This window comes from Echinops telfairi, unplaced genomic scaffold (genome assembly GCF_000313985.2).
Source record: "Echinops telfairi isolate 266 unplaced genomic scaffold, ASM31398v2 ScPeMD7_7473;HRSCAF=8511, whole genome shotgun sequence".
NCBI classification, from domain to species: Eukaryota; Metazoa; Chordata; class Mammalia; order Afrosoricida; family Tenrecidae; genus Echinops; species Echinops telfairi.
The window spans coordinates 10749794-10762535 of NW_022111377.1; the positions used below are offsets into that span (position 1 = coordinate 10749794).

Consider the following 12742-nt stretch of genomic DNA (forward strand, 5'->3'; position numbering starts at 1 on the left):
AGAGCGTTGGGTGGACTTTGAATCTAATTGTTTCTGAATTACAGAACAAGCAGGTTAGATACACAGCCCCCACTCAGGAAGAGAGAAGCCATCTGAGAATTGTCGACAAAGCAAGGAAGCCAGGAACACTCAAAGCCCCAGGAATGGAATGGAATGAATGTGGCCAAGACTCTGATTTGAACTTTCAGCCTCCAGCACTGTAAGAAAACCAATTTTTGTTATGCAAAGCCACTCACATTGATGTTACAGTAGCACCAGAAAGCTAAGACACCATGCCCTACCACATCCCAAAATCCATTCAGAGAAAGCTGATGCTTGGAATAACAAGGCAGACACAACCCCAGAAAACAAACCGTTATCTAGAGCAGAATAGATGTGAGACATTGAAGAGGAGAGAGTAACAATTTAAACCAGAAGGAATGACGGCTCATTTCTACAAATGCAAATCAAAAGTGCAATAAATGCTACCACTGGAGTGATAAAAGCTCAGCAGCTAGAATACATGCAAATAAATTCCAGATTTCTGTTTCTTTTTAGTTTGTCATCTGAAAAGATCAGTCAAATGTGACTCGCTACAGAATAAAAAATGTGCAACCATTTGGTAGATTTGTTCCCAAGTCATGCCTACAATGTTTTGACCTGTGAATTACTACAGATATAAAAGTGTCACTACTTGTAATATGAAAACATCAAAACACAATCTTGAGCAAATATGGAAGTTAAAGAAGTCACACTAACATCTCCAATTTTGAAAACGAAAATGATGGCATATATTATTTGATAACCATGATCAAAATACCATAAGTACTCATATAAACAAGTGAACAACTGTATGCATACCTGGGATTTGCAAACACCGGTTTGTTGTGCAGCTGAGCAGATTTTTTTCTCATAGCAACCCCACTAACGGAGTGGAACTGTCCCCTAGGGTGCCCTAGGCTGCATTCTTTTGGGGAGCGTATCCCCAAGCCTTTCTCCCTAGAAGCATCTAAGTAGGTTCAAATCTTCCAGCCGCTTGGTAAAGATTCAAGTACTTACCCATTATACCACAAGGGTTCCTTAAATATTGATCTCCTTAATAAGGGCCCCCAAAACTGGAAGCAGATGCCCTTTTTAACAAATGGTGCTGGAAAAACTGGATAGCAACTTGCAGAAGAATGAAACAAGGCCCTTACCGCACTCCGTTCACAAGGACAAATTCAAGATGAATCGCAGACCTCCAGGTAAAGCCCAAAATTATCAGGATCATCCATGAGAAAACTAGGACAAAGCTAAGAACCTGAGCGCAGAGAGTCCGTGGGCTCTCAGAAATAAGGAAGGATCCACACCCAGAGGAAGATAGAATAGACCCGTGGGACAGGCCAGAGATAAAGCACTGTATACATCAAAAGAATTCATTAAGAGAGTAATATGAGAGCCTACAGACTGGATAAAGATATTTAGTAATGATATATTAAAGGACGTATTGCTAAAATCTACAGAATCCTGAAAGCTTATAGAAAACAAACAAATAGCTCACTGAGGAGGAGGTGGGCAAAAGACTTAAACAGAAAATTCACAAAGGAGGAAATGCAAATGATCCATAAACCAATAAATGCAATGACCACTGAGAAAATGTTCCCGATCATTAGCCATCGGGGAAATACAATTCAAAACACCTATGAGATACCACCTAAGACCCACAATGATAGCCCAATTCAAAAAAACAAAAGCAACAAATATCGGCGGGGGTGTGGTGAGATAGGGACTGTCATTCACTGCTGGTGGTCTTGGGGATATTACAACCTCTGTACAAAGTGATTTGGCAATCCCTAAAAGAGTTGGAAATCAAGTTACCATACAACCCAGCAATTCCACTACTCGGCATTTACCCAGAAGAAATAGGAAACAAACCAGGACCAGACATCTGCTCTTTGCTTTTCGTTGCTATGCAGTTCACAGTTGCAAGAAATTGGAAACAGCCTAAATTTCCATCAGTAGACAGAAGGATTAAAATAAGTGGTGTATATGCACAATGGAATACTATGCCTCCCTGAAAAAAAATAGTGATGAAACAATAAAACACCTTATCTCAAGAAAAGAGTTGGACGATATTATGCTGAGTGAAGTTAGCCAAGCCCAAAGGTCAAGTACAACATGAGTCCACTGAGGTAAGTTTAAACTGCAGAATAGGCATAAGGAAAATTCATACAACACACAATCCCCAGGCAGAGGACCAGATACTCTGGCATGAACTAAACCAATAATGTCTAAAAGCACCTGTGCTGAAAGGCACCCCCGGCCCCTCGTATGCCTTTAAGGCCCACAGAGGAGTAGGGGAATAAAAAAGACAGCATTGGGGTATCAGGGCACTAAGTCACCCAAGGGGAAGATATTATTTATTTCTTCACAGGAAAGGGAGAGCAAGAGTAGACCTCCTTTCAGTATGCCAATCCTTGAGAACAATGGTCCTGCTCAGAGCAGCTCCTTCCCAGAAATGACTGCAGGGCAACCTTAGCTCCAGACGTGCTGTCTTCTCCCTAGATGACAGTGCTACGGAGGACTACCCTGAGGATGCAGCTCAGGGTGAATGGCTGGCCTGACCCGCCCACTTGGGGGCAAGCCAAGAGGGGCGTGCCACAGACCCGTGGGAGCAAAGCCACGAAATCCCCGAGGAATCCCGATTATAGACTGTTCACTCAGGGGACACCACTTGGCACCCCATGTGAACTGGTTGGGGGTTATGCACAAGGGCACCACACTGAAAGTCTGAAGGTGGAAGGGGGTGGAGGGAAGGCGGGGCACTAGACCACTCCATCCCTGACTGCAGGAATAGCAATGGGGACTTTTAGGAGGTGTGACTTTCAGACACGAATGCTGAAGAACAAAAGGGCGTAGTGTTGCTAGGTAAGCGGGACCTGGGATATAGAGCCCTGAAAGAAAAGGGACTGGACTAATGGATTATAACACATCCTTCTCTCTATTTAACAGAGTGATATTCATCTGCTCTGTGTCAGGATCCCTAATAGACTTGTGACTACTTGTATGTTTTCCCTCTCTCTCTCTCTCTCTCTCTCTCATGTGTTTGTGTGTGTGTGTGTGTGTGTGTATCTATACAAGATAGGGAGGATAGGTAACCCTACAGAGACAGCCACAGGACCAGCAGTTCCTAGGGGGGTATGGGAGGGGAGGACGCAGAAAGAGGGGAGTGGTGAACCAGTAAAGACCAGTACAGGGGAATAGTAAGTGTTCTAAAATGGATGGAAAGGAGAATATAGCTTTTCCAGTCGTGCCTGAACAATAGAATTGTATTTGAAAGGATTTCCTGAGAGGTGAATGATGGGTGAACATGATAGTGGGGCAGGAGGAAAGAAAGAAGATGAAAGAAAAATATACATATGTGTAGGTATATATACATGTATATATACATATATAATTATTTAAATATAGGTATATTTGTTTATGTATCTAAATGCAATGCAACAAGGAAGCAGATGGATTTGGGGCCTCTATTTAAATCTCACCCCAGTACAAGAGTGGTTTGTTCCAAGAATGGGGCATTGTATGATACCTTCCTGACATGACCATTGAAGACAAAAGGAGGACACAAGAAAATGTGGTGAAGTTAACTGATGGGGCCTGGCTATTAAAAGAACAAGTGGCCATCTATCACAGAAGCAACAAAGCTCACATGGAAGAAGCATATGTGAGCATGAGGTGTTGACTGGAAAAAGTATCAGAAGTTCAAAACCAAGCAACCAAATCGATGTGAAGGGGTGTGGATGTAGTGGAGACGCAAAACCCACCTGCAAGCTGATTGGACAGGCCCTCTCAGAAGGGCCACATGGAAGGGATGTTCAATCCAGGGTGCAGTAGGGCACTGATGAAGCACATAACTATCCTCTGGTTCTTTAATATTTCCCCCCCTCACTATTATGCTTTTTATTTGTTTTACGTCATTAATCATGTTAGACTTGCTTTACTTAAGATCGTTGGATACGTGAAAGCTGAAATAGATAACTCTTCAGAAACAGGAGTAATGGTTCCCTGAGGGAATGGGAAGTGGGAAGTTGGGGGGAGAGGGGGGCACTAATAGCACTGATGACTGTATAACCCCAGTCAGGGGAGTAAACAACAGAATTGCACAAAATGGATCTATTGGATGGTGTAAGGTGTGGCAGAAAGATAAATAAAAATAAGTGTTCCTGGGGTGGGTGGGGATAAAGAGGCGCTGATATCAAAGAGTTCAAGAAGAAAGAAAAGGTTTTGAAATTGATTGTGGTGGCAATTGTACAATGCTACTTGGTGTGATTGAACTATGGAATGTTATCCTATTTGTAAGAGCTGCTAATAAAATGATAAAAATGATCTACCTACTGTAAATATAAGCCCTTTTACCTCACACCATTTATCTGGGTGCTTCCTTTTTAAACAGTTTTATTGGTATATATGCATATATCATACAATTTAATAGTGCAATCATATCTAGAAGAGTAGTACAATCATTACCACAATCAATTTTAGAACATTTTCCTCTCTCTTGTGCTCATTATTAGCTCCCCATCCCCTCCCCTCACCTTCCATACCCCCCAGAAATGTTCAATCCAGTTACCGTCTCTGTAGGTTTACCTATCCTGAATCTCATATACAGAAAAACATAAAACAGTCACCAAGCAAAACAGAGAAAAACCTCAACTGAAAAGAAAGTAGACCAGATTAAAAACTAGAACAAGTTTAATTATAGCATTTGTTTCAACCCAGAAGACATGTCTTTAGCTTACATCAAATTCACAGCCAGCAAGTCGGTTCCAATTTATCGCAACCTCAACAGGGTTTCTGAGACTGCGAATCTGTACAAGAGCAGACAGCCTCTGCTTTCCTCCCAAAAGGGAATGGGAGGTTTGAACTGCCTGCCTTGTGGTGAGCAAGGCCCGTGTCTACCCCACCGAGTTACCCACACATGGCCATCAAGTCAATTCCGACCTTACAGCTGACCTTAGAGCTAGCGGCCAGCGAGTCAGCAAGTCAACCACGTTAATGTATCCTATAGGAAGTCATTCGATCTGGACTCAGAATATGCGAAGTCCAGATGTCACAGTACTTCTGAGACAGCCAGGGCATTCCTGGAAGACTTTTGAACAGGCAAAAGAGTACATGTTTTCACGCATGTCACCTCCTGTTAGATCTCCCACAGCTACAGAAATATGTGCTGTGATATGGAGATAAACCTGAAATGGGCGCAGTGCATGGTGATGCCAGTCAAATGAGCTGAAGAGAAGAGACACGCTGTTCCTAACAAAGTAATCATCAGTCCATAACACAAAGGGGAGAGGTGCATACTCTTAGACCATCCACAAGGGAAGGGAGCTAGAGAGATAAAAAATGCGAGAATAGATAAAGGCAGTTTAAACCAGTAAGGGAGAATCTAACCAAGAGATGAAAATGATTTGTGGCTGTGCTGTCTTTGACAGCTTTCCATACCAGCTTATCTGAGAAAAGAACTCAAATTTTGAATGTGGCAGCACATTTAGGCTCTGTGCTTAAATGTAGTCATTGTCATGGAAAGATTTTGTAGCAATATGAGCTTATATCTGAAGAATTTGAATCGTTTTGAGATGACGGGGACACTGTCGGTGCAATTAGGAATCATCAAACAGAAGAATGAGAGCAACTGAAGATTCGTCACACTGTCACCTGAGTTTTCCTAACTCCTAATCCATGGTTATCCTTAAACAGCCCCCTGGTGGCATGATGACCCGTGGTCCTTCAGATTAATCAGCAACTTGATGGATGTGCACTCTGAAGGAATTGCTGGGAGGGGGGCAACTCCAAATTAAAATCTCTCCTGTTTTGTTGGACAGAAGATTCATCCATTCCTCCCCCCCTCCCCCGTCACCCACTCAATATACTCCTCCCTTTGTTTCTTGATTATTAATTTTTTTAATCATTACTGGTTTAATTTTTCAACCACAAATGTGATTATTTTAATGATTCATTTGTATAATATATTTTTTAATTTAATGTAGGAGAGTGCTTAATCTAAACCATTCCCTGCCATGAAGTGGCCTCTTGATGAAGGATGGCGTTATTTGAATGGGATCTGACTCTTTTTGAGGAAGTGAGCTACAATCAGAGAGCCGGGTGTTTAGATTAGAGGCTGTCCCAGGGATGACTTAAGAAACCATGGACAAGACTGAAGTTGAAAAACTCTTTTTAGATGAACTATTTGTGAAAGCAAAATAGCACAGGGATTTTTATTTTCTTTCTCACTAGTAAAATTTTAGATGATGCCAAGGTGTCATAATCACTGATCCTGGAGAAAATAAATAAAAGGCTACTTTAGAAGGAAAAGCCTTAGGTTTGAAGGCTGTTAACTCATTTGTTTTGTTTAGTGCTTAATAATGATGACGCAGAGTAATTATAGCCAGAGAGACTGTTAAAGTGAGGGGCGAAGAATCTCACTGAAATCACCTTTCAACTTTCAAATTATCCAAGTTATAGAGTGATTTTGTATTACGGGATTAGATCCTTTTCTTTTTTGTTTATTTATTTATTAAATACTTTTTTTGGAGGTTCTTACATCTCTTATCACAATCCATACATTCATCCTTTGTGTCAAGCACATTTGCACGTATGCTGCCATCATCATTTTCAAAGGATTTTCTTTCTACTTGAGTCCTTGATATCAGCTCCTCATTTTCCCCCTCTCCCTCCCCAGATCACCCTCCCTCATGAACCCTTGATAAATTATAGATTATTATTTTCATATCTTACATCGTCCTCTGTCGCCCTTCACCCCGCTTTTCTGTTGTTCGTCCCCCTGGGAGGGGGTTATATGTTGATCCTTGTGATAGATTCCTCCTCCACACCCACTACCTTCCCCTTATCCTCCTGGTATCTCTACTCTCATTGTTGGTCCTGAGGGATTTATCTAACCTGGATTCCCTGTGTTGCAGGCTCTTAACTGTAGCAGTGTGCATGTTCTGGTCTAATCCAATTTGTAAGGTAGAATTAAGGTCATGATTGTGGAGGGAAGGAAGCATTAAAGAACTAGGGGAAAGTTGTGTGTTTCATCGGTGCTATACTGCACCCTGACTGGCTCATCTCTTCCTTGTGACCTTTCTGTGAGGGGATGTCCAGTTGTCTGCAGATGGGCTTTGGGTCTCCACTCCACGCTTTCCCCACCCCCACCCTGCCTCCATTCACATTGGGTATGATTTTGTTCTGGGTCTTAGATGCCTGATACCTGTAGATCCTTTTCTTTATTTCTTTTTTTTTTTGTAGACCCTTTTCTTAACAAAGCCCATCTTATTCCATTTCCTACCTCCCATTGCATATACACCAGCACCTGCACACCAAGTAACTTTTCAATAATTGTTGAGATAGGTGAAGAGAAACATCATTTCGGTGCTTGTGCCCAAGTAGAAGTAGAGAGAAACTTATAAAAGTTGCTCAACAATAAAAAGTTCAGGATCAACTGCTAAGAAAAACCTACATCCAGAGAAATTGGCCCCTAATGAGGTGGAATTTCCCTCCCTGCCCCTCTCCTGCCCTGAAGGGTCTCCCTGCTCTCTGGGAACACTGGAGAGACACTGGGATAGACAACCTGTTCACATTTTTGTCCCTTAGGGCCCACTTCCATCTCTTCACCAACCACATTTAGTCCCAAATGAGCCAAGCTGATCCCCATTCTTGGCTTGGAAGAAAGAGATCCGGTAACTGGGACCAGCAGCTGTTCCAAGTCCCTGGGCACAATAAACCAGTAAGCACTGGGCTGCTTACTAAAAGGTTGTTTGCTCAAATCCACCCAGAGGCTTCTCAGAGAAGAAAGGACTGACAATCTTCTGAAAGATCACCCAAAATCCAAACCCACTGCCATTCATGTGAGTCCAGCTCATAACGACCCAATGTAGGGTTCCCGCGACTGTAAATCTTAATGTGAGCAGATAGCCTCGTCTTACGCCATTGGAGTGGTTGGTGGATTTGAAACACCCTTTCAGCTAAACAACATCATCAGGGCTCCCTGAAAGTTCAAAGGCATCGAAAACCTCATGGCGCACAGTTCGACTCGGGGGTTGCCTTGAGTTAGAACGGATTTAATGACAAGTGAGTTGTTTGTGGTGGTGGTGGTGGTGTGTGTATGTTTTGGCAGTTCCACAGAGGAGCGGCCTACAGACACCTTCTGTGAATGTCCTTTGAGCTGCCCTTAGTTCTGTAACCAGTTATTCTGTCCTGTGGGATATTTTATATCTTCCCAAGAGGTCTACCACAACCTTCCTATTCCAAGCATTGTTTATTTTCATATTTATTCTCTACATAGAGTGAGTTTAAAAAAATTTTTTTAACCACCAAAAGAACCTTAACAAGTAACAACCAGGTTAGCACTATAAGGGAGATTTAAGGTATCCTCTATACTAGCAATATCCCATAAAACTTTCTTCAATGATGGGCTTTTTTATATATGTGCTGTCCAATAAGCTACATCTGGCTCTTGAGTATTGCTGAGTGGTTAATACAACAGAAAAACAAGAATTCCGTTTTTATTTTAATTGATTTTAAATTGAAATCGCCACAAGTGGCTAGTGGCTAGACCATTGGATAGTGCTGTGTGGTGAGGCTGATAGGAATCCTTTGTCTTCACTAAAGGAACAATGTCAAGAAAATGGCCTTAAATTAAAGCAATGAGTTTGCACTTTGGCAGTGAGCAAAATCTCAGGAAGTTTCCTGGGTACCCTGGGATGCCGAGAAGTGGGCATCAGAGTAGAGTGGTTTAGTTAGGGTATGCCTGAGAGACAAGGAGTGATGAAAATTCCAATCACTGGCATGTCCAGGAACTTGCCATCCCCCAAGACTGGAGACCTGCTCAGCATTCCAACCCAGGCTTGGCTGCACCTCATGCATTCTAATTATACCATCAGATGAACAATAGACATGGGCATAGTTTTACTCTAGGCTACCATTCCTAGGGAGGATAATGAGTATGACTTATTTCGTGTAACTAAGAGACTTGAATGTTGATTTTGACTCAGCTATGTCTTCCTTTGAAATGATCTCTAATGTTGAATACTTCTTCCTCCAAATGCTATCTAAAGCCAAGACTTTATCACCACGTGTCATAATTCTGACAGTAGCATCCTGCATGATCTCCTGGCCTCCAGCTTGTCCCAGTTTGTTCTACATAGCCAGTTTATTTTCTCCTCTCCAAGAGACCAGGTCCATGGTGCTTCCTAAGGACTCTCAGACCTGGTGCCTTGAGATAAACCTCAAATCCCTGACTTCACACAGGTCACTGTGAAGTTACCTAAGTTCACCCTGCAGACATAATGTCGATCAAGATCTATTGCTAAAACAAAATACAGCAACCCCCTCCCCGCCCCAAACACCTATAGTTCTCCCGACATCTATTTCCTCACTTACCACCGCATGTCTCATCTCATCCCTGCTCATGTCACCCTATCTGGAATGCCTTCCTGGACTCCAACTCTGGAATGCTTTCAAACACTCAAGGTGTTTGCTATTGCTTAGGAAAACACACGTATAATCAAATGTTACTTCCCTGGAAATATCTTCCCTGTCCATCCTGTCTTGAATTGTGCCGCCCTTGTCTAGCTCCTGTAGCCCTGCTCTATTTATCTTTATGATGTTCTCTATCACTACCTGGTTGTTTTTTGTTTTGTGTTAGAGTGGGAGGAAGGTTATTTCCCTTTTCACTCATCAGCAAGTCAAACTCCTAAGGCTAGACCCTTGGTTTTCTCCTCGCCTATCTCCCTCGTGGAGCGTTACATGTTTTTCTAGCTCCCTCTGTTGTCATTAGGTGCTGTCAGTTCATTTCTGATACACAGAGACCCCATGTACGACGCAACGCAACACTGCCTGCTCCCCGTGTCACCCTCACACTTGTTGTTAAGTTTGAGCTCATTGTTGCAGCCACTGTGTCAATCCATTTCATTGAGGGTCTTCCTCCTTTTCACTGCCTTTCTAGTTTTCCAAGCATGATGTCCTTTTCCATAGACTGGTTTTTCTTGATTAGGTGTCCAAAGTATGTGAGGCAAAGTCTGACCATGCTGGCTTTTAAGGAACATTCTGGCTAGACTTCTTTCCCAGACAGATCTGTTTGTCTTTGGTAACCCATGGTACTTACAACATTCTTCACCAGCACCATAATTCAAGTCTTCAGTCTTCCTTACTCATTTAATGTCCAACTTTCACATGCATATAAGGAAATTAAAATACCCTTGCGGATTCAGGTATACTCTCATCCTCAAAGAACAAGGATGTTACTTCCAGGACTAAGGTGGCTCCCTCATCTGCCTAATTCTAGGGTTTAGTACAGGAGGCCCACTTGCCTGCAAAGAAAAACTTCATCTTCAACCTAGTATTGATTCTCCATAAAAAGATAGTGGTCCCCGTATGCTTAATCTTAATTCTCAATTGGTTTAGAATTTGAGGGGACGAAAAGGGAGTGGGTAGGTATTAGTGACTTGTACCCTCATTCTTTAGTGCCCAAAGTATCTTGCATATAGCTCAAATCAATGAGAATGTTATTAACTCATTCCCATTTATGCTTTCTAGCAATTCCATACATGCATATCTTCTTTCCTAGCTAGATCTCTAGCTTCCTCATTTCTACAGCCCTGACCCTTTAGAGTTCCTGTTCTGTTGTTAGGTGCCACCATTGATTCTCACTCATCGTGACCCCGCGTGACAAAGAACAACAGCCACAGGGCTGCTTAGGCTGTCATCTTTGGAGAAATAGATGACTGGGTATTTTCTCCTGTGGAGCCATTGAGTAGGTTTGAACTATCAACCTTTTGGTTTGCAGCCAAGTACTTGATCATTGCACCACTGGGGCTCTTGTTGTTCCAGTAACAACTCAGCAGATCTATAATGAATAAATGACCAAATTAGCAGCTTAAGGTCTGTGGACAATAATATATTTCTTCTGTGGAGCCAAGGGAATTCTGGTCCTGCTCTCAGCAATTCCCCTTTCTTGTGCATGTTCTCATTCCCCCCTCTTTCCCTTCCCTCCCCTTTCTTTTCTTCTCCACAATGTACATAGCACACAGGTGGAAGTAAGTGAATTTGAACCTTGAGTTTTTGCCCCTTTCTCCTTGGCTCCAATGGACCAGAGATGAGTGAGATACTGCTGAGATTACTTCTTTTGGGACCAAAAGACTCATGTCAGCCTGTTCTGACTCTTGTATGTATATTGTGTAAACGTATGCAATATGAGGGTTAGTGCAAACCGATGCCTGTTGTCTCAGTTTCCTAGTGCGACTCCAACACAAATACTACCGATGTATGCTTTTAAAGAGCAGAATGTTAGTTTCTCAATGCGAAATCACAAAAGTCAGAACGAAGGGGAGGTCTTTCTTACCTCTTTTAGGTTGCAAACCAGAAAAACAGAACAAAACCCAACCCACTGCCATCAAGTCCACTCAAACTCATAGCAGCCCCACGCAGGGGTTCTGAGAGTGTAACTACTTATGGAAACAAACGGCCTCACCTTCATCGTGACGGCAGTTCAATGCCTAACCCACAGTGCCAATGAGGGTGCATAATCCAGGCCCCAGACCCAGCCATGCGTGGAGTTTTTAGATTTACAGTTTCCTCTCCCTGTGTGCTTCCTGGACTCTGTGTTTATGCTTTCCTCGCTCCTTACGTGCCAGAGTCGACTGGGTTACTGTGAGCTTGCATTTGATTATAACTCTGAAACAGCCAGATTGAGAGCACACCCTATGCAGATATGATCTCATTAACATAACAAAAACCCTATTCCCAAATGACATTACATCTACGTTGACTTCATTGCTGTTGGTTGCCAGTGAGTCAATTTAGCTAGACGGAAGTAAGGGGGAAGAAGGGGAGGAAATGGCAGGAATCCTAATATAATTGAGAGGTAGAGGCACATCCCCTCCCCCTCCCCCAAACCTCCCCAGCACAAAGGAAGATGAAGGGCACATAAAAGAATGTCTTTATCAACAAGAGATCAGAGCTTGCAAAAAGGTGTTGTGGTTTAGGGAGAAATGGGATTTTCACTTTACTCCCACAATGACTGAAGAGATTCTTGGGTGGGGGCCTATGGACAAGGGCAGTTCGTGAAGTCTGGGTTGCAGGGTTTCATGCGACTGTAGAGGAGGTGCAGGACAGAAAACCAGCCAATAGCAGAAGACCCCCAGGAAAGCTAATTAATGATGAAAGCTTCACCATTAGCAGAATAAAAGGCCTACTTCTGCATTCTACCAGACTAGCTGAGGGGCCTTTGGAGTTCTATATCAAAGTACCCATTTAATAAACTCACTCTTCTCATTCAAACCTTATCTCTGACTCTGGTCTGAATGTTGTCCCTGCCTGAATTCATCCTTGTGAGCAGGACAGGAAGAGAAGTGGAGAGGCTCAAACCTTGACTCTCCTGGTAACACATGGTAACCCGTGTGACAGAGCAGACATGCCCCATATGGTTTCTTAGGCTTCAGTCATCATAAAAGCAAATGATCAAGTCTTTCTCCCATAGAATCGCTGAGCAGCTTTAGACCCAGCAACCTTAGTGGTGAACGGTTGGTTGCCCCAGTAGGATTCTAACCTTTTATTTGGAGGGGGTGCAATTCAATCCATAATGCCCACCCCAAAAGGTAGCTTGCTGCAAGAGTGAAGAAAGAAGCTGTCAGGCAGAGAGGAGCAATATGGAGTCCCTGAGGACTTCCCAGGCTTCCTGAAGCCAGCGAGCATTTCTGCCTTCGGCTTCCAGGAGACCCTGCTGAGA

General features: G+C 42.9%; 1 protein-coding gene across 1 annotated transcript in view; it reads right to left on the bottom strand.

The window, feature by feature from the left end:
• The window catches only part of C1QL3 (complement C1q like 3), a 32906-nt gene extending 21415 nt beyond the window's left edge, over positions 1–11491 (bottom strand). Inside the window, exon 1 of the mRNA XM_004712637.3 lies at positions 11486–11491. Within this exon, the coding sequence (XP_004712694.1) occupies positions 11486–11491 (6 nt within the window). The remainder of the gene's footprint in view (positions 1–11485) is intronic.
• Between the last annotated feature and the right edge of the window lie 1251 nt (positions 11492–12742).